At 42.1% G+C, this 24,636-nt stretch overlaps 1 protein-coding gene across 1 annotated transcript in view; it reads right to left on the reverse strand.

The window, feature by feature from the left end:
- Positions 1 to 659: 659 nt before the first annotated feature.
- The window catches only part of LOC147903738 (ubiquitin-conjugating enzyme E2 7-like), a 29,502-nt gene continuing 5,525 nt past the window's right edge, over positions 660 to 24,636 (reverse strand). Inside the window, exons 3-6 of the mRNA XM_087372574.1 lie at positions 15,909 to 16,006; positions 8,629 to 8,729; positions 7,963 to 8,040; positions 660 to 1,079 (exon numbers count right to left, since the gene is read on the reverse strand). Of these exons, the coding sequence (XP_087228700.1) occupies positions 1,002 to 1,079; positions 7,963 to 8,040; positions 8,629 to 8,729; positions 15,909 to 16,006 (355 nt within the window). The 3' untranslated portion in view covers positions 660 to 1,001. The remainder of the gene's footprint in view (positions 1,080 to 7,962; positions 8,041 to 8,628; positions 8,730 to 15,908; positions 16,007 to 24,636) is intronic.

The raw sequence follows: 24,636 nt of genomic DNA on the forward strand, positions 1-24,636 counted from the left end.
CAAAGCCACATGCCCCAAAGATCGTTTTGTGTGCCAAAATAGTCAAACAAGGGGAAACCACTTCGCAACCACTTTTAGTTCAAGCTGTGAATAGCTTCTTTAATTAGCTAACACTACAAATTACAAATTTAGTGCATCCTTACAATTCAAAAAACTAGCTCAAGGAGCATGTTGAGAGGGTGAAAAGCTACACTTTAAGATTAGCAACTATTTTCCTCTACCCACTTGAGCATTACGAGGACAATATCAAAACAAAGTGCAAGTCACAATCTCCAATTCCTTTTCACATCTTAAGAGCTTATTCTTTGGTACATTGATGATGATTGTTGCTTAAGATGACATTATATTCATGGAAAAAGATACATATACCATGTGAAGCCTAAAGGGAAGATGAAGCATGTCAAAAATATTGGTAAGAGTTCTACGGCGAGTAAGAACACGTCTCATGGCTATCTTTTTGGGGTATCTTGAAACTTTCAGATTTTAAAATGCTTCATTCCTTCGTTTTATATCCCTACCTTCCATGACCGAGAAAAAATATTTTTCAATATGCACATGCATCCTACTCCTGAGTACATTAGACCATGTGAATTTGTAAATTTAAAGTCACGACTCACAAAATTCACTACCTTTTACAAAGGGCATGCCAAACACAGTCAATACTTCAGATCTATACGATGCAAAGAGTACAATTCCTTCATCTAGTGCAGATAGTCCAAAACCTCTAGACCCCTGCTCCACATTAATACTCGGCACATTTTCCCAAATTTAAATTCACATGCAAACATGGCATTCTATGCTGTGCAAGGATATTACTAGATCCTTCTTAATAAGCCCCATGTAGAAATACAAGCACACGACACTCCTCGCCAAAACCACAAACAGAAAGAATATACCTCGCACATTCTTGGTAAATGTCCTAGATAAGGCACACTTTGATACATGGTCTGCATGTTACCATGCAATGTTTTTCATGCATACGTGCTGATATCCTCAGCCTTTCAAAATGCCTCCTGGGATTGCCTTACAATGCGGCTCACCTTTCGCCTGAAATCTTCTCTGCTATCCCGCCATTCTTTCTGTGACATTGAAGATGTTTCAAACTCAACATTAGATCCACGAAACATAAGAATTGAGGCATGCAGCCTCAAATCTACTAATCTGCTGTGTTGAAATAGGCATTACAGCCACTTCACAGACACGCAGTTCGGCTAATGATTGCCCACTTATAGGATATTGTGGCATATCATCAGACATACACAGGAATTAAAAGATAAAAGCTTGAACTGTTGCAATTATGGTAAGAATAATGAAGAATGTCTCATAGAATCTTTAAGATCTAAGGTCCAACATCTCCGAACAGAAAATATTTCAGACAATTTATAAAAATGCCGCATCTATGCCTTAAGATCCAATGTCCTGTGGCTACCCTCAAGCCTGGACTAGACACAAGCTCGTTCTTTGAAATTTGCTTGCAGCAGTGTGTCCCACTCAGATTTCCTAATGAACTATTGTGTTCTCTCCCTCCACCCTCCTGAGATCATGAGGGTCAACTATAGTTGAAGCTTAGGCTTCGACAATCAGTTTACAATGGCAATGACAGAGATATTTGAAAGTTTAAATGTTCGAAGCAGACTCAGGAGCCAGCCCCAAAACAACTATAGATTTCAACACTCCGCTTCTTTCTTGCAGGATGCAAAGGATGAAATCAGAAGAAGCATGAGGAATAGATATTGAAAGATATCAAAGACAGCAACTGAGCACAACAGATAATAGTGTGGATGTAGCTGTATTCTTCTTTTGCACGCCAGGGGCACTTAGGGCTGAGACTCAGACAGCCCTTGGCCAGGGCAAGCACAATCCTATCAGGCCCAACAAGCTTGTTAATTCCGGTGATAATAACCCTACCAGGCGGCCCAACCAACAAGTGAATTCCATGATACTGGTGATCACCTTGGTTTGAGCTTTGCTTATAGGTTGACAGGTCAGATGCCTCTTTCCATTAACCACACTCTCTGGGATCTATGCGACATGCCCACTCTTAGGACAGGTAGCTTTAAGCAAAGCTTTTAGCGAGCCACAATATTGCAGAAACCTAGATGAACCCAAGAACATGCTTGGACCTCTAAAACCAAAACATGCTCCATGCAGTTTAACCTCGTGATTCTCAGTGCTGATACACAAGCTTAAACCGTAACTCAATCATGCATATAGGGCTAGCAACGTAGACGTCAACATATGCCACACACGAATACAAAGGCTTTCATATCAAAACTCCGAGGTAGTCGTGATGAAGGCTAGCACTAGAGAAGGCAGCTAAAAACCATATGCTCTTCAACCAACCAAGATTTAAATGCTTTGCTAAATCATACAATGATCAGCTATCCACTACAGTGCTGTCAAAAGGAAATAAGCAAGACATGTTAGAAACCAAGAGAGTGAGAGAGCAGGAAGCAAGAGAGCTGAACGTAGTGTTTGCAATAGAAGAAGTGACTGATACAAGAAGTGGGTTTTGTTAAATGACAAAACCTTATCCTTCACTAACCATAGTTAGTGAACTAACTGTGGTTAGGGAAAAAAACCTCTAAATGAGGGAAAAGTGCCCCTAACCTACTTATTACATTACATTGGTCATTGCTGAATTATAATAATAATTCTAACACCCCCCTGCAGTGCCAATATCATGTACAAGGAAATGATCAATCACCAAAAGGAGATAAGTTCAAGGCACTGCGAAATGCCTCAAACTTTTCACGTGGAAGTGCTTTGGTGAAGATGTCTGCAACATTGTCATGTGTTGACAAATAGATCATACTGATCTCTCCTGCATGCAACTTCTCTCTGACATAGTGATAGTGAACCTCAATGTGCTTCGTGCGAGTATGAAACACAGGATGCTTTGCCACTGCTATAGCACTCTGACTATCAGTGAGAATCGGAGAAGGACCCTCCAATGAAAGATGAAGATCAGCAAATAAACGACGCAGCCAAACACATTCAACTGTCGCTGTGAAAGCTACCCTATACTCAGCTTCACATGAGGAGGTAGCCACTGTAGACTGTTTCTGGCTCAACCAAGAAATGCAAGCATGTCCCATAAAGAAACAATTCCCACTGGTGGACTGCCTAGTATCATAGTCTCCAACCCAATCTGAGTCACTGTAAGCATGTATATGCAAGTCACCCCCCCTGGGAAACATCAAGCCAAAAGACTTTGTACCTTGCAAGTAACGGAAGATGTGTTTTACAGCCTGCCAATGCACAATATTTGGGCTGTGCATATACCTGCTCACCTGAGAAACTGAAAACTGAATATCAGGTTGTGTATTGCAGAGATAAATGAGGCATCCAACAGCCTGACTATAGAGTGTGACATCAATTGATTCACCCGCATCATGCATTGTAAGCTTCAGCCCCTGCTCCATGGGAGTGGACATAGGCTTGCAATCATGCATGTTGAATCTGTCCAAGAGCTTTGAACATACTTGGACTGAGACATAACAATCCCACGTTTCTCTTGAATAAACTGGATCCCCAAAAAGAAATGTAGCAAGCGGAAGTCTGACATATCAAATGTAGCTTTCAATTGGGCCTTGAAATCTGCAATTACTTCCTCATTTGATCCGGTGAGCAGCATGTCATCTTCATAAAGAATGATGACAAGAATATCCCCCCCATCCTTCTTGATGTAGAGGGTGCTCTCAGTTGGACTATTGTGCAGCCCCTTGCTGGTCAGAAAGGCATCAATTTTGGCATACCATGCACGTGGGGCTTGTTTCAGCCCATACAAAGCTTTATTCAGCTTGCATACCTGAAGTGCATTTTCTGAAATTTCAAAGCCCGAAGGTTGTTTGACATAAACCTCTTCCAACAAGTCTCCATTAAGGAAAGCTGTTTTAATGTCCAATTGATGAACATTCCATTCAAAATTTGCAGCCATGGCTATAACTGACCTGATGGTTGTCATCCTGGATGTAGGAGCAAAAGTCTCCTCATAATCTATGCCCTTTTTCTGAGCATATCCTTTTGCAACCAGCCTTGCCTTGTACCGATCAATGGACCCATCTGGTTTTCTTTTGACTTTGAAAACCCACCGTGTACCTATGGCATTCTTACCTGGTGGCAAATCCACAACATCCCAAGTCTGATTTTTATGAATGGACTGCAACTCATCGTGCATGGCATTCATCCAATGCACATTATCTTTTGCTTCTTCAAATGTCTCAGGCTCCTCCTCATCAAGAAGAGTACCTGCAGAAGCTGATTCAACTCAATGAGCTCCCTCCATGTGCCTTACTGCACTACGAGTTCTGCCAGGCAATGGAGCTTCAAGCCTACTCTGCTTGAGAGTCTGAAGCAACCAATGCGGGACTGTTTTGGCTGCGTGTATCTCTTGAATTTCTTGCCTGACAACTTCATCCACACCCTGAGGTTGTACCAATTCAGTTGGGGGCTGAATCTGTACTTGTGGAGCTGGCGGAGGTTGCTGTAAATTCTGATTCGGGCTATACGCCTTAGCTTTTTCTGACCAACTGACTGCCGATTGTCCTTTTGGAAGCTATTGTCCTTTGGCTGAGGGCCTTTAGCCGCTAGGGTTGTGGACTGTTGCGGGGCTTTGGCTCCTGGTTGGACCTGTTTAGGCTTTCCCCCGTTCAACATCATTTCTTGATTCTGAGCCACGGTAAGCGCATGCTAGTAATTGAGCGGGTCAAAATTCCAAACAGGGAAGCAAATGTTGGAGTCCAACCCCTAATGAACTGCTTGAGGTTATTGATCTCGAACAGGCCTAATTGCTGGGCGAGACGAGAACACTAGTCTTCCAGATTCAGCAAGAACTGTGGCGACAGAAACAGAGCTTTAAGGTCGGTCACAAACGTATCACACTTGAAACTTGTGACATGTGTGGTTCGATTAGTATACTTGCTAAACCAATGTTGCTACCAGGTCACCGCCTCACCGGTTAGATGAGGGGCAGCTAGATGGACTTTGCCTTATTCATCCTGAATACCATCTCGCAGAAAATGAGCTACAAATTCATAAATAAAATGCAAAATGGCTGAGTGGTCGCACTTACAATCGTATTCCATGAAATTCAGAGTGGACCAAGTGAGCCGAGTAACCTTTGGTTTTGTCGATGTAGGTCACTCTACGGGCTATCCATAGGTGCCATTCATTCCTTAGTATAGCTTTATAGGCCTAGATATAGGCAGTCAGGACTGTTAGGGCACACTAGGTGCTACTAGGACACCCTGTTCTAGGGTTTCTTTATTTTGTGTACCTAGTGCCTTTCTTTCATTCATTCCAGCAGTGCGGTTTTCAGCTTGCTTCCATCTTCCATTGCTTGCACTTGTCTACAATGGTATTAAAGCAAGGTTAAGGCTTCATCCCTCAGCCATTTCCAGCCACCCGAGCCCACCACACCCCATTGGCGGCTGTCTACAAGCTGGTCGACTCCTCTTCTCAGTTCGAAGTTACGGTTCCAGCCTTCTCGAGGGATTTCATCACCAAGAAACCCTTCCATTGTGCTGTTCCAGCTAGGGCGACTGTTTTAGAGTCACTGTTCTTGCACTTCAAAGCACTTTATCTCAGGGAATCAAGCTCCAATCAGCTTCTACAAACTGGGCAACTATTGTAGAGAGTTTCTCCAGCTATTTAACAGCTCAAATCTGTACTTCGTGGCATTTTCCTACAGCCGCCACCCTGTTTACAGCTGCTCTCAACTTCGAGCTGCTCCATTTCCCTTGGTAGACACACAATTATGGCATGAGAGGTTTGGACACCTCGATTATGGAGCACTTGTGAAGTTACATAAGCAGGAAATGATTGTTGATCTTCCTAAGATGCATATGCCTTCAAAGCATGTCTGTGAAGCACGTTTACTTGGAAAGATGCACCGTTTTGCATTTCCCAAGGATGGGAGAGTTCGTGCACCCCGAAAGTTGTACTTGGTTCACAATGATGTTTGTGGCCCCATGCGAATTGCAGCCATAGGTGGATTTTACTATTTTACTATTTTGTGACTTCCATTGATGACTTCACCAGGTACACCTGGATTTTTTCTCTAAAGTCCAAATCTCAAGTCTTCACATGCTTTAATTTGCTGATTATTTGGCATCACGTTATTGCTTTGGTAAAGAATGAAAGTGGTCAGAAAATTTCCAACATAAATACGGATAGGGGAGAGAATACATCACAAATGAATTTGCTGATTATTTGGCATCACGTGGCATACGTAATCAATGCACTATGCCTTACACTCCTCAGCAAAATCCCGTGGCTGAAAGGAAAAATAGATCAGTCATGGAGATGGCCAGGTGTATGCTCAAAGGGAAGCCCTTGCCTAATAAATTGTGGTTTGATGCAGTCATGTGTGCAAATTATATTTTGAATAGATGCCCAACCAAGGCATTGCAAACCATCACACCTTATGAGACTTGAACAAGCCATAAGCCTAAGATTTCTCACATGAGGACTTTTAGTTACAAACAAACTTGGATGACAGCTGTCAAATGCATTTTTATTGGGTACAGTTCAGAAAAGCAAGGGCTACCAGCCCCACACGGGCAAAGTTTTTGTTAGTAGAGACGTTTTTGACGAGTCATCATCCATGCCTTTGCTGGACAGTCAAAAACAGCCCACAGTTAATGCATCAGATATTTTTGACAGCTTGATTCCTTTGTTTCAGTCAGACCCACATGACGATGTTACATCTGAGGTTCCTCCTCCTTCTAATGGTCATTTACAGCCAGTTGTGTAGCCTGAGCAAAAGTGACAGCCTGATATGCCTCAGATTGATCAGGATGTTCTGCACAGGGATCTACGGGGAGAGACGACACCACACTACCGAGCTAGAGATGCAGAGACCACACATGAGCCACGGCGCCGAGTGTGACCATTGAGGTCCGCCGGTCTGAGACGAGACATCATTCTTGCCATAGCCCATCGGATACAAAGGCTGAGGAGACCACATCGTCCACCGTAGTGAGAGAGAGCTCGATAAACGCAGATCCGGGACATCTTCGTAGCCCACCAAAGAGCCACCATGGCACCGGGTTTCGGATTCTGAGTCTCAGTTTTCAGTTTTTAGTTTTTAGTTTGAGTTTTGAGCTCTTTAGCTTAGCATAGCACTCAGCAAGGGCCCTTGCATGCCCTTTGCTTCAGTCCACAAAGGCTTGTATGAGTTAAGTGCACTTTGTCCCATAGGCCCGTGAGGCTTTCCAAGGACGTTACTCTCTCTCTCTCTCTCTCTCTCTCTCTCTCAATAAATGCAAGAAGGCACATCTAAGGAATTGGAAATGAGAGTTTTTGTACACCATGCTTGTGCAGATAGTAATCCTTTACGGATGCCCAACTTGGGCACCCGAGCTCTCTAGGATATACTAGGAAAGAATAGAAACCTTACATCAAAGTTTGCTGATGGGGGAGAAGATAAAACTTGCAAAATCTTCCCCACAGGAGAGGTGGAAGATGAGCAGCATGTACTCGTAAGTTGTAGAGCCAACATTTCAGAGAAAGTTATGGACAGAGGTGATCTGAAAGCTGGAGCAGCCAGCCAAAAAGCTAGGAAGCTACTTGATGGGATTTTGGAACACCGCAACAAGGTTGGGGGACTAGCACACAAGCGAGCCCAACAAGTACTCACTACATAGCAAGTTCGTAATATTTCTCACTGGCAGTCCCATAGATTCTGAAGGGTCTCACACGAACTTTAATACAATCGTATCATGTCATCTCTCTCTCTATATATATATATATCTTTATTTATTTATTTATCGGTATCGTTATGTAGATCTTTTTTGTATTCATCATGGGTGTTGATGCCCAATCAGAGCCTTCACCCCTTCGGCTCAGTGTATTAGGTTCTTTCAGTCTCATAGACCCTTCGGTCTTTCGAAAACTTTGATTATCTTCTTTCTTTCTCTCACATACACACACACACAAAAAAAAGAGAAGGCAACTTACAGCAGCATCGATATTGGCTGGTGACTCATCATTAGGACTTGAAAGCATTGCAATTATACTCAATAAAATGGTTTCCACCTGCATCCACCAATCAGTATGACAAAAATTACCTTACTATGTCACTGCTGGGATTCTTTCTCACGGACAAATTCATTTTAACTGATGCTAATCTGTAAGGCTGGCGATTTTATAATATATTGCACAAATCGCAAGTGACCATTCCATGATGAGTCACACAAATTGTCAGCTGTTTCTAGACCCAAAGATAGGCTAAAGATTCACATATTACCTCAAAAACATTATCAGCTTTACATCTACTGATCATATCCCACATAGGATGAGCTACACCACTGCAAAAGTAAATCACTCTCCTTGTCCTCCCAAAACAAACCATAAATACAAGTTAACAGCTACAAAACTCTGTTTGCACTTAGCTGGCTTGACGAATCCAATAGCATCAGTATCTGCTATTGGATGCCACAATGTTAAAACCTTGCTAACATTCCCAGGGAAAAAAGTTGTGTGAGTTGAAACTAAACTGTCAAGGCTCAATTACAAAAAAGGTGCCTGCATTCACTCTCTACAAAAATGCAAGTTTCAACTACAAAGAGACCTTCCATCTTCAAAAATAATACAGAGAAGTAGATCAATAGCCAAGCCAAATACCGTGTGCACAGGTGACCACCGCTCACTAGCCAGTTCATAACCATTTGGATCATCTCCAGGAGCATGAAGAATGGAAATGCAAACTCTCCCATCCGGATATACTGTAACACAAAGGCAAACTTTACCACCTTCGCCCACATGAGTAGGCCTAGTTTTATTTTATCAGATCTACAAAGAATTTACGGCATTTAAACGAGTACAAAGAACTAATTTGTGACTTATCATCATGTGACACACATTTGTAGACTTCCAAAATTCATGTGTGAGGATTCATCATAGAAAAGAACCAGCAGCAATTTACAAGAGTCTATCATAAGGCTTAAATCACTTGGCATGGACTTCAGGCCCTATGGGAAGGTCTTGATATGACGCTTACTTAGAACAGCAATTACTTTTAAAAATGTGATCCATCTGATTGATGACCACATCCAACCCAGACATCAAATAAGATGAATTCAGAAATTGAAAACCCCACTTGAGAACACATTTCAGAACAGCCACCAGTTGCAAAGATATGAAAAGAATCCTGAAGGTTCTAAGTCTAGAAAGCATGTATCTAGTCACTAGAGAAAGCACCCGTTGCCACTTTGAAATTTTAACTCTATTAAAGAGAAAATGAAAGAGAAGAAAAAAGAGGTAACATTTTTTTTGAAAAACAAAAGGAAGACATACTTAGCAAGCAAAGCAGCACTTATGTTGTCATCAGTGCCCAAGCATAAGCAGCTATACTTTCTAAAGACCCGTGGAGTCTTCTTGTATGAATATAGAAGGAATATCCATTTCTTTGTAAATATACAGCAATAGGAACCCATATCTACCTATATTTGATGAACGAACCCAATAACGTTGTGCTATCTAGTTGAGTCAAAAAAATCATGATGAGGGCGCATTCAAATCATTAATTTTCTTGTAGATCCCAATGTTAATCCTATTTGATTTTCCTGGTAATATATTTCATTACTTCTTTATACACCTATACTGATTCATGTGTGAGCCATCCTATGTGACAAGACAGACTTTACACAGGGCGATCACCACTTTCACTTGAGGATCCTCATCCAGACTTAAGCGTATGCATACATATATCATCTAGCAAGAAGACTAGTTATATATACTTTCATAAGACTACCATTTAGAATTATTGGGACACTCCTTGATCAGTACTAGATCACCTTGCACCCCGTGATGTACTAGATAAAATGGCCCAAACTGCATATCAATTGACAATGCCCGTGGAACTTCTTGTGTCTCATTCACCTTCAATGCTTGGGAGAAGGAGAGATACAAGATTATATGAGTTATGATCCAAGGCACCCTTGGTGAACATAGTAGTAGGCATTTGAAATTATTCAAGCCAAGTATTGTCTAGTTTAGGGTTAAGCTTTAGTCACAGCATCTTGGCCAAACCTTCATGCACTTTGTAAGATTTGGGTGCAAAATTTGGGTTAAATCTATAGATTGTGTTTTCAAACCCTAATTGTCCAATCAAGCCTAAGTTTGACATACCATAAAATCAATCAAGTGTGAGGGTAAAGGGTTATCCCAAGCCTAAGATCTCATTAATTGCTTCATTTTGATGTTGTTCTTTTCTCCCTTGGGGGCAAACTTGTTAAAAACCTACGTAGAATTAACTCAACCTCTAACTAGAATCAAGGATTAGTTCATTAGCAAACCCTATCGATAGTTAGATTAGATTGACCTTATTTTGGTTAGATTGGATCCCAAGACCTATTCTAAGCTAAACCCAAAGTTCAATAGAGCCTTATAAGCATGCTTTCTCAATAAAGCATTGTACCCAAAAAAATCATGCTTTTACAAAGAATAAGTGAGATGCCTACATGTGGTTCGCAATTTGAGCCATATCTTCTCTCTACTCAGTTGTCTTCGATTCCATGTGCTCCAATGCATGCTACCTAGCATGATCTACCCTACATAGTACAATGATTGATAGATTGTGCTCTTGGAGTGTCCACACTTTTCTATTTCAGCCTGTCCTGGTGCTTGCATTCAAATTTGCAATGCAATTTAATCCTGTCTTCTTCTCTATCAAAACTTTGGCTTCTGCTAGTGACAAGCCACTTCACTCATCAAGAATTGACTCTTGTCTTCTTTCCTATCAAGGTATTGACTTCTCCTAGTGTCTCTAGCAATTTGCTCATCAATGGCTATGCTTTTGCAGGCATTTGGAGTTGTGCACTGCAAATACATGGTGGAACTAGACCTAGAAGCATATAGTTTAGTGTCGTCTTTTGTTTATTTGATCTTCTAACCTTTCATGGGTCTTATTTCTCATAAATCTCTCGCAATATTGGCGGATCGATTGTCACCAAGCTATGTTGCCTTCTTTTGCTTAGACATTTACTTTTTTGGATGCTTTCGAGGATCCACTTCTTGGGATGCTTCTCTTAGATTGTTTAACATGGGAAATTTTGTATTTGAATCTAGGTTTTGTATTATTACTATTTCAATTGTAGCTATGCCAAACACTCGGGGTCTTAGGGTTTCATCCATGGGTCACAAATCTTGTATCTCTTTTATTTGAAAAGAGTTAGGAATATCATAGTATTGAATAACCAATCTTAGCAAGAAGACATGACCTCATTCCCACCTCATCAATCCCATGTGTCTCCTACTTCATTTTTTTATTTTAGCCTTAAGTGTCAATGAGATATGAAAATCTATGCAAAATTCAAGTGAAATGTCTCTTTGTGACTTTGAAAAGGGGCGACCCATGTTATAGAGGGGGTCATCCCATTGCTAAAACCTTAAGGCAGTAAAGCAAAGGACATGTGGAGTTTGGCTTTGCAATGCCTTTGAAAAAAGATTGGAACACAAACACTTATTGGAACTATACAAATGTGCAAATCTCTCTTTTACTAAGTGCATCTTTTCGTTCCTCTTGATTTGCACTTGTTTATCTTGCAATACTCGTCCATTGTCTTGCATGTTGTTCACCTCTCTCAACGAATGAGTACGTCATTTAGCAATCTAGAAATTAAGGAACTCTTCTTCATGAAAGCCCAACGCACCGAAGCAAATATAAGCACATCTAAGCAAACAAGTTGGCATGTCAACACAAATTCAAAGTTAACAATTGCTCTAATGAAGATTGTCTCCTCTACCACAATCTTGCTCATTGAGGCTTTAGATATTCTAGCTTCACAATCCCACAACCATCTCGAAACTGGCTACTCTCTTTTATAACTCCCTTGCCTCACCGCTTAAGTCTCAATCCATGTTCATTCATATCGCTCAAGCTCGTCCAAGGACCAAGACTAGCACTTTCTTTGTCATCCACATTCACTAGAAGGCATGGCATCACTATTGATAGTTAGGATAATAAGTCTTACCCCTCTCACAAATGCGAGATGGGAATCTAGTCCATGATTATGATAGTCTCATTGCCCTCACCAACACCGATGGTTTTAGCTTGAATCTCCATGATCCAATGTGGCTCACCATGACCCCATTTATGTGTGGTTCTCTAAGTCAACTCAGCCTCAACACTCCGTTGAACTTGATCCATTCCCAATACTTGTCCATGTGTGCACCTCCTGTGGTAGTATCATCTCCTTGTCCATCAATTAACCTTACTTGTGCCTTGTGAAGGTCCAAGAAGAGCTGGAGGGTCTCATGCTGGAGCAGAGAATGCACATTGGATGGGCAGAGTGGGATAGTGGCCTAGCCAATTCTCTCGGGGCATGGAGTTGCATCCCCACCCACCGAGGCAAAGTCACAACTACGAGCCCTCTCTCACCTGAGGGGATTAGGCATTCGGATGATGGAGATCGCCTTGACAATCTGAGAGTCACAGTGGGACGGTCTGCACAAAGCCTTGATCCCCCCATGTTGATACAAGCAATTTTCTCGGACCGGGGTGTTTGCATACATCCCTCGGATCCAACCGCTCCAGACAATACAAAGTGTGGCTCGGAGGCCTTCTTCTTCCCGAGATAGTTGGAGACCCGGAGATTGATGGGGCCCTAGATTTGCTTGAGTGACAGAGAATCAAAGTAGTGGGTCGTTTGAGTAAAGACTAGACCATTGAGCCAGTTCCAGTCTCACCAAGCGCCAAGGCAGAAGGGGACGTGTGGCATCCCTGATTATGGGAGGGCCGGCCTCTTTGGGAGGTGCATCCAAGAGAGTGGTTTTGGTGCCCTTCTTCTTGAGCACCACACACATTAGTTGGCCTCTGCAGCTGGAGGTTGTAGCCTAGACTTTCTCAAGAGAGCATCACTAGGTCAAGCAATAGGTTCCACAGGAGGTCATGTCCAAATTATGGTAATGCTTTTTGATCAGCCACAGACCACGGAAAATCTCTTACTTCTACTAGACGGTGGCCCATAGAGACTTGCCCATTGGTCCATGGCTGGAGCAAATGCGCGATGTAGCCGTTACACGGATAGAGAATGGAGAAAATCCCGGGCCTGCCCCACAATACAAAGGATCTAGATGGGGCCCTCCAGATTGTGGCCAAGACAAAGAGGATGCAGCAAGACTTCAATTTTTGCGAGGAATGGGTCTTAACAAAATTTCCATGAATTAGGGGATGGCTGCATAGATGACAGAGGGGAGTCATGCCTTTTCCACCGATGCTGCCTCTCCAACATCCAAGATCCAAGGCCAACGGGTCCTACGGATAGTGGCACACAAAGCAACGCCTCCTTCCCGACAGCACCTGATGCCTTCACCATATGATATCTTATGGGAGTCTAGCATCAATGCTCAAAACATCTAGCTTGCCCGCAGCAATTTTGTGATGGGAGGCCACCAAATTCCCTTGACAACCACCTCAGTTCCCATATGGCAAGACATTATCTACACCTTGTGTGCCATTAGGGAGCGTGGGACGTCAGGATCTCAAACAACAGCAGAGAGACTTGGCCTGCATGTGTCTTTTGAGTCGGAGTGAGCCATTCGCTAACGTATTTCAAAGATTCCCTAGGCAGTCTGGGTTCTCTAAAAACAGGCTGGTTGGACAACCGGTTTTTTCTAGCATTTCATCCTCGATCAGCAACCCACAATATAGAAAGTTCTTTTCTCTGGGAAAAAATAAATAAATGCACCAATAGGGTAGCCTATCATAGCAGCCGATTGTGGAGGAGCCACCACAGAAGGAGAGACCAACAAGTCAGTTCTACTACAGACGGCAATCATCCATAGCACAGTACTTCAGCTTACAGATTCATCCAGAAGAGAAGAGGGACAAATTGGAACAATGTGTGATTGTGTACTCTTTGTTCATCTCAACCTGCCCTATAAAGATTGACCTCATATACCTAGATGAGTCCAGGAACATGCCCAAACTCATCCTCTAAAAACAGAACATAGTGCAGTTTCAATCTCATGATAGTCACTCATAAGGTTGAAAACCATAAACTCCATCATGCATAGCAGGGACTAGCTACTATGACATCCCCACTGACATCATCAGCGCCCAACGGTGGGTGTGGACCATAGTAGAAACATATGCTCTCACACATACAAATCCACACACCCACAAAGACTTGAGCATCCATTTATACAAAGTCTGCGTACTAAGTTTCTGTCGGCACTCCGGAGGTGAAGGGCAGACTCAGCCATGACAAGGGCTAGCACTAAAGCTTGACCTAATGATGATTGCTCAAAAATCAACTTCAAACTACTAAGTGAAAGATATGTTCAAAATGTTTGAATTACTTGATTTATAAGGAAAAACTCTTAGGAAGTCTCTCCTACATCTCAACACGTTAATACATAGTTATTACCACTATGGTCATTTGAGTAGACCTCATGGTGTCTTTATGATTATCATTATCAAGAATGATCATTCTTGTTGATCAAATGACTTTTCCTTACAAGTCACTTTCCACAATATAAAATAAAATAAAACATTTTTTTCTCATAACAGAAACGATATCATATAGAAATGACCTTAAGATGTTAGGTTTCGTTATGTACAAATGTCACATTAAAGATATACACCATTTTGATTATTGCAATCTGCAATCCAGTCCTCTTCAAAAGCCAAGGATAGACAAAGATAAGCATGTATCTATCTAGATGAATCCAGGAACATGCCCAAACGCATCCTCTAAAAACACGACAGTGTGCAATTTCAATCTCATAATAGTCACTCATAAGGTTGAAACCATAAACCCCATCACGCATAGCAGGGTCTAGCTACTAGGACATCCCCACTGACGTCATCAATGCCCAACAATGGGTGTAGACCATAGTATAAGCATATGCTCTCACACAAACAAATCCAAACACCCACACATACTTGAGCATCCATTTATACAAAGTCTTCGTACTGAGTTTCTTTCGGTGAAGGGCAGACTTAGCCATGACGAAGGCTAGGACTAAAGATGAGCATGCCTGTAAAATGTCAGGAGACCTTGGACTATAGATGTTTACATTGCAGCACCCAAAGACGTCTAACTATGCTACATTCTCCACCAACGTAAAAAATAACAGGGCCTCTTAGTTATGGAAGTATAGGTCATTGGGCAAATTTTTCCCCAATGTAGAGTTACAAATCTTAGCCTGGCTACTATTTTCAGGGCGGATTTATCAATTTCGAAGGTCTAAATACTAGCCCACATGAGAATTTATCAAATCTGAAGCTTTGAAAATTAAGCTGGAGAAGCCTCTAAATTCACCATTGGGCTAAAATTCACCCCTAACTTTTTCCCTATTCTCCGCAAGGAGGGGAGTAACAACTTTTCTGGCACTACATCAGGATGCAGCAGTATTTGCAGCATTGGAGAGGCTCCGCTAGACAGGCAAGTAGACAGAGATCAATGCCATCATCCTACTACAAACAGAAACTGCCAGCAACCGAGTTTAGCCCACATCAGCTAACATACAGTACAGGGCTACATTCACAGTAAGGGAGATATTTACTGGGTATGTGCACCACACATGAGATCTTGCTAAACAAGGCATTTGAAAAATATAAGCAAACTAGGCTTTGGCTTAAACTCAATATCCTAAGTCAAATCTATAAAAAGGAAATTAGAGGATAGCTCCAGGATGCATTATGCATAGCACAGATTCAGTAAAGACAGCATCTAAGGCATCCTAGATGAATTTTTGAAATCTTCTAGACTCTTTAAAACATCTTTTGGTCTTTCTCATAAGTGTAATCCACTTAAATTCAGCTACTCGAACCCATTTTTCAACCTTTACTTCAATGCATGCACGTTGGTCACACATGGCATTCAACAAAGACCTCTTTCAAAACAGTCATATTCTCACTTCCTATACATAAAAACTTTCCCAGCATTAGTCATTACCATTTGGATGCCACATTTCTGATGTGAACCTTACAGTTGGAGGACTATTCGGATAGTTTGTAGGAAAACTCATGATAGCATTGAAAACTCCACCTTCACTGTCAGCATTACAATGCAATAAACACATAAGGATTAGACAGCTTACTCTTGGCAACATCCTGTAATCATCAAAACAACAAAAGCATTTAGCCAATTCCAAAAACATCTGCAAAGTGTACCATAAGGACTGACAGCAATGTACTATACACAAACTTTCAAATTGAAATCATGAAAAGCAAAGGTACGTATGGAGGAATGTACACATTCACAAACGCCCCCACATATCGTACAAGCATGCCCACTTGCACATGCACATGGACACTTGCGTGCACACATGCATGCAGTTATAATATACCTGAGTGCACGCTCAGGCACTCACATTGCCAAGTTCTTTAGAAGAAGGCACAAATATCTAAAGGGAACCTACTAGAAGGAAAATTTACGTCACACCGGTACCCATGCATGTGTTGACATTTGCCTTCAAGGCCCAACAATTGTCACCATATACAAAATAAATAAATAAATGATAAATAATGCATGGTGCGCATAAGCATAGTTTCAAATCATTGATTGCAAGGAAATGAATGAAGCAAATTGAGAGAGAGAGAGTTATGTTAGAAATAACCCAACAGAGGGTACGCACAGCGGAAGACTAGAAGCTCACACAGTGTGATATGTGGGGTGTGGAATCACAAACTTCTTAACTTACGTGCATAGATGTGCAAGCCAGTAAATAGACAATGCTCAGAGACAAATATAGAAGCAACACTTTATATTTCCGTCCGTCCAGAAACTAGGACAAGATACAATACCAAAAGGTTCTTCAACTACAAGCCTGGCACTTCTAGATCTCTGAGCCCGCATGCTCCACCTCGAGCATATGTAGATTCTCTGTCTAGATCCCTTCCACCTTGCTGTCCGGAAGCCAGCCTAGGTGGGCAGCCACTCTAGCTCAGTCTGCAGCTTCTCCTAGGTCACCTTGTCCTCCTGAATGTAGACCTAAGGCTCCCCCTTTGCTGCTCCTGTCTGCTGTCCTGAGGGCTGCTCCAAGTGATGAATTATGGAGGCCCCTAGGGGCTCCTTTTATAGGGCAAAGCCCTACTCAGAATAGCCAACCCAAACTGGCCGACTTCAGGGTCTGTTTGGGCCGACCCTGGTCAGTAGGAATACTTGCTGTAGGCAGCCCCTTTTAGGGCCCTCTTTTCCAAGGCCTTTGGCCCACATTCCAAGGGCTTTAGCCCTCCTTCCAACGCAGGGTCCCAGCCTCTTCCGTCTGCCTATATAAGGCTTGGTTGGCTAGCTCCAACCAGCCCAACCAGCCCAACCAGGATGGCCAACCCTGCTGCTGGTACACCCGCCTCTGCTGCGCCCCTTTCTTGCCCACACGTGTGCGCCTTGGCTGCGCCACACGTCGCCTCAGTCCGCCCTCCTGTGCGCCTCTGTAAGGGCCCTGTTCCAGCCTGTATGCACAGTCCTTGAGGCGCCTCTGCCAGGCTGCTGTGCTGCCCACATGGCAGCCCATGTGCTGCCCATGTGGTAGCCCCTTTAGCCCTTTCCCTGTGAGGTGCTGCCCATGTGGCAGCCCCCTCTCCTACCATGAGTCTTTTGGGCACAGGCCCTACATCTCCCTCCCCCATGCTCTCCTCATATGGGGCTTACAGATGGGGAGGTGACCATTTCAACAAGTCATTACCATCTAATAAGTCAGATATAGCCTACAAGCCCAAAGAAGAAATAAATTGTGATCTAGACTCCCTGGAAGCAAAGGAGCTAGGGGCACCTACTGAACCCACAGAGACGAGACAGTTTCTAGATGAGTACAGAGATTGTTTCTTGCTTGCCCAAGGGCCTGCCGCCTAAGAGGCCAAAAGACTTCATCATAAGACTTAATACACCACCACCAAACAGACCACTTCATAGAATAACAAGATGAGAGAGATGAGGCTTGGACAATAAGTGTGGATTATAGAGCCTTAAACAAGAGAACAATCCAGAATAGGTTTTCAAGCCCACGCATAGACGAGATCCTTGGCAATTTGAAAGGAGTATGCATTTTCATATGGCTAGACTTAAAGTGTGATTATCACCAGGTAAGGATAGCACCATAAGATATTCATGAGGCTGCTTGTTGTACATCTCAAAGTTTCTATGAGTACCTTCCTTTTCAATATCCTAGTAACTTTAATCAAATGACGAGTCATATCTTCCAAAGGCATAAATCATCTTGTTGGAGGACAATGCTCCATCCTCTATTACCCTCCACCATAGCTTAGTTGCTCACTTGTAAGGCCCCCAATTAAGAAGCGGCCATGAGCATGTTACTTTAGTTGAATGAGATGCATACACATCATTGAGCAGCCATTCGTCATCAAGAGGGGAGGGGCTACATGTTTAATACAAAACATAGCTGTCAAGGTCATCCATGTGCATTCAGTTGGATGTAGATATGGCAAACCACCACCATGGGATGATGATGTCAGCAACTTGAGGTGCTTACGCAGCCCACGAAACGCGTACCATTGTATGGACCAAGGACCAATACAGTGCTAACATGGCATGTTCCACAAGCTGCTCACATGGTAAGCAGTCATGTGGACCTACATGGTGATGATGTGGCAATAGGCCATGCTAATGATGTGGCAATGGCAATTGATGAAGATGTTGGTGTGCATGTCGATAGGCTGACATGGCAGTCAGCTGCTAATGTGGAGTTAGCATGCTTACTGAAACACCCGCAACCAAGTCAAGTCTATTCTAACCTCGATAGGGTATAGGCCTTTGAGCAAGAATCATTAGACACTCCTAAGGGTTGAGCTAGCAGCTCACCTCCTAGCCATAGACTCGAATTTCAGTACTTTGAGCCAACCCCGAGCCCGAAGTCTACATTACCACAAGTGCTTGCCAGTGCCAAGTTTAGATCATGCATCCCATACCACATGACCTTCCCCTAGCTACAACTCCTTGGCCAACAAGTCTAACATCCACATGAGACATCCAACCCTACGATGCTCCAAGACAATCTAATGTGAACGCCTAGACTTGTATTTATAACCTCGCTTGGCTATCTTTAGCAGTTAGCCTTAACTCTAGCCTCTCATGCATAAAGTAGCTTTATTGTCCCACAAAGGCCTCTCCTTTTTATTTGAGCCAATCTTTTTGTTTTTTGATGGGTCAACTCCCGTTTGTTGGATCTAAACCTTATCCATGTTGGCTCCAATCTCAACTCTAATCCCAACCTTAGGTCAGATTATGCCCTAACCATAGATCCAATTCTAGATTTTAGGTTAGCCAGGCCTTTACCCTAGACAATCCAGTCTTAGTTAGGCCCTAGTTAGCCAAGTTATCAACATAACATTCTCCCCCCTTTAAAAAATATTTATGCGAGCATAAATGAAGGTAGGAAAACTAATCGTACAAATTTAGATTTTTGGTTGTTCTAAAGTACAAATTCTACAACGAAAATAAGAGAGAAAACTAAAGAGAAGAAAAACGAGGTAACAAAAATTTTCTTTGAAAAACAAAAGGGAGACATACTCAGCAAGCAAAGTAGCACTTATGTCATCATCAGTGCCCAAGCATATGTATATACCTTTGTAAGACCAGAATATATCCAATCATACAAATTTAGATTTTTTGTTGTAATAAAATCCAAGAATCTACACAAAAAATAAAAGAGAAAATGAAAGAGAAGAAAAAAGAGGTAACAAAAACTTTTTTGAAAAACAAAAGGAAGACATACTTAGCAAGCAAAGCAACACTTATGTCATCATTGGTGCCCAAGCATAAGCAGCTATACTTGGTTTCTAAAGTACTTCAAAGACCATACTTCTCATCTAGAATCAGATTCCAATAGTAGTATATGTAATATAGTATCCTCGAAGATCTTGGAATCTATACTATTACCATTAAAGTAATTAAGAGGTATCACTCTAATTTTTTGAGTAATCTCAAATCTAGTATGACTCGCTGAATTCTCTCATGTGTGCAATATTCAACATCATGTATCAGTAATAAAGATCTTGGAGTCTATACTATTACCATACAAGGTAAATTGAGAAGTATCACTCTAATTTTTTTAGATAACTCAAAATTTTAGTATGGCTCACTTAATTCTTTGGAGTGGGCAATATTCAACATCATGTTGAATATCTTGATTTTGATTCATCTCGGATCATAAAAGTTTTCTCTCAAACAATATCTATGTTGTAATATATACCTAGATGAGAATCCAAGAGCATTACCAAACTCATCCTCTAAAAACACAACATAGTGGAGTTTCAATCTCATGATAGTCACTCATAAGATTGAAAACCATAAACTCCATCACGCATAGCAGGGACTAGCTACTATGACATCCCCACTGACATCATCAACGCCCAACAGTGGGTGTCGAGCATAGTATAAAAATATGCTCTCACACATACAAATCACACACCCACACAAACTTGAGCATCCATTTATACAAAGTCTTCGTACTGAGTTCCTGTCGGCACTCCGGAGGTGAAGGGCAAACTCAACCATGACGAAGGCTAGCACTAAAGCAGAAGGCTAATCAAAAAGTAGTCCAAAATCTCTTCATTCAAGCTACAACTGCAGGTGAAGTCTAAACGATTTCATTTTAGTCTCTCCCAAACGAGCATCTAAATGTAGCTGATAGGGCAACGCACCACTTAAGATAGAAAGAATTATCGCAATACCAGCATGCCGCAACTTGGATGAAAACTTCACGAGGTGAAATTTGCACATCCACTAATACGGCAGAAGCATATACCTAGATGAATCCAGGAACATTCCCAAACTCATCCTCTAAAAACACAACATAGTGCAGTTTCAATCTCATGATAGTCACTCATAAGATTGAAAACCATAAACTCCATCACGCATAGCAAGGACTAGCTACTATGACATCCCCATTGACGTCATCAGCGCCCAACAGCGGGTGTAGACCATAGTACAAAAATATGCTCTCACACATACAAATCCACACACCCACACAGACTTGAGCATCCATTTATACAAAGTCTTCGTACTGAGTTTCTATTGGCACTCCGAAGGTGAAGGGCAGACTCAGCCATGACGAAGGCTAGCACTAAAGCAGAAGGCTAATCAAAAACTAGTCCAAAATCTCTTCATTCAAGCTACAACTGCAGGTGAAGTCTAAACGATTTCATTTTAGCCTCTCCCAAACGAGCATCTAAATCTAGCTGATAGGGCAACGCACCACTTAAGATAGAAACAATTATCGCAATACCAGCAAGTCGCAACTTGGACGAAAACTTCACAAGGTGAAATTTGCATGTCCGCTAATACGACAAAGGCATATATCTAGATGAGTCCAGGAACATGCCCAAACTCATCCTCTAAAAACACAACATAGATAGTCACTCATAAGATTGAAAACCATACACTCCATCACGCATAGCAAGGAATAGCTACTATGACATCCCCACTGACATCATCAGCGCCCAACAATGGGTGTAGACCATAGTCATACAAATCCACACACCCACACAGACTTGAGCATCCATTTATACAAAGTCTTCGTATTGAGTTTCTGTCGGCACTCTGGAGGTGAAGGGCAGACTCAGCCATGACGAAGGCTAGCACTAAAGGAGAAGGCTAATCAGAAAGTAGTCCAAAATCTCTTCATTCAAGCTACAACTGCTTGTGAAGTCTAAACGATTTCATTTTAGTCTCTCCCAAACGAGCATCTAAATCAGATGGCGGAAATAGCAGAATTGGAACAAAAAGAAATGAAAATTTCACCCTTATTAGGAAGAGGGCATGGGATGGAAACAAGTCCCACAAGGTTGATGCTAGATTTAGTCAGTACATCCAGTAAGGCTGATGCTGGAAACACCTAACAATCATAGAATGGAATCTGAAGTGTATTGATCTTGAATGAATTGCAAGTACAACAGAGCCCCTTTTATAGGTCTAGGGAAATGGGCCAGGACCTAATTGTATATGGGAATACAACAGGGGTAACTGCGTGGCAAGCTGTCATGAAATCCTGATAACACTACCAAGTGTACAAGAAACTTACTGAAGTGTTTACAATTACTGGGAACCTTTTCTAGACTAACAGGGCAAATTACTTAACTGGCTGCTAAATTAGACATCACTAATGTTGCTATCCAGTACTACTCAAAAAGAATTTTGTTCTCAAAATGTACACAAATGATAAGAAAGTCTGTATAGGTACTGCAGCCAGATGTGGACAGAAAGGGCTCCAATTCAGCTCAGCGGAAAGGGGAACTCCTGCACAATGCTCTCAGGCTGCCATGATGGATCATCCTCTAGTAGCTCCTACCGTTTCATGTAGTACTCCATCAAAACTTTATTTCTGAGGATTATGTCTCTGTAACCGGAATGTACTCTATCTGTCCCGATTCATCCATGGGAGACAATTCTGCAATAACTGGAATATCTGCTCCCACATGCATTTCAAGCAAGGAAACATGGAATACAACATGGATCTTGGTAGAGGGAGACAGGTACAACTGATAGGCTAAGTCACCGACTCTCTTAAGAATTTGTAAGGGCCATAGAATCTGTGAGTTAGCTTGGTGTTGGTTTAAATTTCAATGAGGCATACCTATGCTTGGGCAACCTGTGATACACCCAATCTCCTTGAAAATCCACATCTCTCCTTTTCAGATCCACATACTGCATCATCCCAGACTGTGCCCTGCATAAATCATCTGTAGCCATAGGATTGCTTGCATCCTCTCCAACTCCTCCTGAGAATGTTGATTAATGAAAATCTGATCTTTGCATGTAGAAGGTAGCTTGACCTGGCATCCATATAAAGCTTCAAATGAGGACATCCCAATGGAAGTGTGCCTTGTAGAATTATGACAGAATTCTGCCAAACGTAACCACTTCTCCCATGACTTTCATGTGTATTAATACAGAAATGCCTTAAATATTCTTCCAGCCACTTATTGGCCCTCTCAGTTTGACCATCGAATTGGGGACTAAGGGCGAACTTGGTACCCATTTGAGAGAACAACTCTTTCCAAAGCCCACTCCTGAATTTAGCATCTCTATCACTCACTATCTCTTGAGGCAGGCCATGCAGCCTAATATATATGTTCTATGAATTGACTGGCTACCTGAGAAGAGGTATAAGTAGTTTTAGTTGGCACAAAATTGGCTGCTTTTGTCAGCCTATCCACAACCTCCACCGCTTTGCTGTAGTAGGCAAATCAGTGATAAAATCCATAACAATATGAGTTCGCTTGCCCTCTGGAATGGGCAGGGGATGTAAAGACCTTCCAGGGTGAGCATAATCAGTCCTGTCTAGGTAAGATAGTTTGTTTACTTGGTATTCATTCTCAGAAATTGCAGCTGGTAACTGCCAAACAATTCAGAAGGCTCCTCAAGAAAGATGTTAGCTTGTTTGCTTCAAAGCTTGAGGCTGGAGATAACAAAAAACCAACAAAAGTCTTCAAAATGGAGGATATTGGCATGCTAGGGCTGCTACAGCAATTTCCAGGAACCCCTATATACCTAGATGAATCTAGGAACATTCCCAAACTCATCCTCTAAAAACACAACATAGTGCAGTTTCAATCTCACGATAGTCACTCATAAGATTGAAAACCATAAACTCCATCACGCATAGTAGGGACTAGCTACTATGACATCCCCACTAACGTCATCAACGCCCAACAGTGGGGATAGACCATAGTATAAAAAAAATGCTCACACATACAACTCCACACACCCACACATACTTGAGCCCCTACCTGGTCTTCCCTCTAAAGAGAAGTTGATCATGACATTTATTTGGAGGAAGGATCAAAGCCCATCAAGAAGGCTCCTTACAGCTTATCCAAGGCAAAGAAAGATGAAGTTGCCAAGTAGATTCAGGAGCTTCTGGACAAAGGTCTTATCACTTACAGTCAATCTCCTGTTTTGTTGGTGAAAAAGAAGGATTTGAGATTATGCATTGACTACAGGGAGTTGAATAAAATGACTATAAAAAACATGTTGGATGGTTTGTTAGATGAACTGAAGGGATCTAGATAAGGTAGACCTTAGGTTAGGGTACTACTAAATAAGAATCAAGGAAAGTGATGAATATGAAAATGCCTGGAGGATAGAAAGAGGGCACTGCGAATTTAAAGTGATGCAGTTTGTATTGTTATGGCCCTCATAACCACCGATCTTGGTCTGCCCCGATTCCTCAAGGCCATGTCTAATAGAGGCGAATGCAAGTGGTAAAGGCATAGGAGCTGTTCTAGAACAAGGTCATACATGCTATGAAGAAATGGCACCATTACTTGCATGGTAGTCAATTCAAGGTAAGGACTTAGGACAGAACATAGATCACTGAGCTATTTCTGAATATAAAAGAGGGAAAGAAAATGTAGTAGCTGATGCTTTGTCTAGGCTATGGTCTTGCCCCATATTTACAAGGATTGGATTCATGATATCCAAGAAGTGTACTTGGAACATCCCAAGACTGCTGCTATCTTTGTGGCCCTACACCCACATTGCATGGATTACCCACAGTATGCCCTCAGGAATGACCGGTCTTCTATGGTACTGAAACAGAGTTTATATTCCTCTTTGAAGAATCTGATCTTGGCAGAAATGCATAGTTCCCCCATGGCAGGGCACATTGGTTTGGGGAAGACTTATGAGAAGGTGGGAAGGGATTGTGGAAGATGTGTTGAAT

Source organism: Dipteris shenzhenensis, chromosome 3 (genome assembly GCF_047967505.1).
Source record: "Dipteris shenzhenensis isolate YYH24624 ecotype China chromosome 3, Dip_SZ_1.0, whole genome shotgun sequence".
Lineage (NCBI taxonomy): Eukaryota > Viridiplantae > Streptophyta > Polypodiopsida > Gleicheniales > Dipteridaceae > Dipteris > Dipteris shenzhenensis.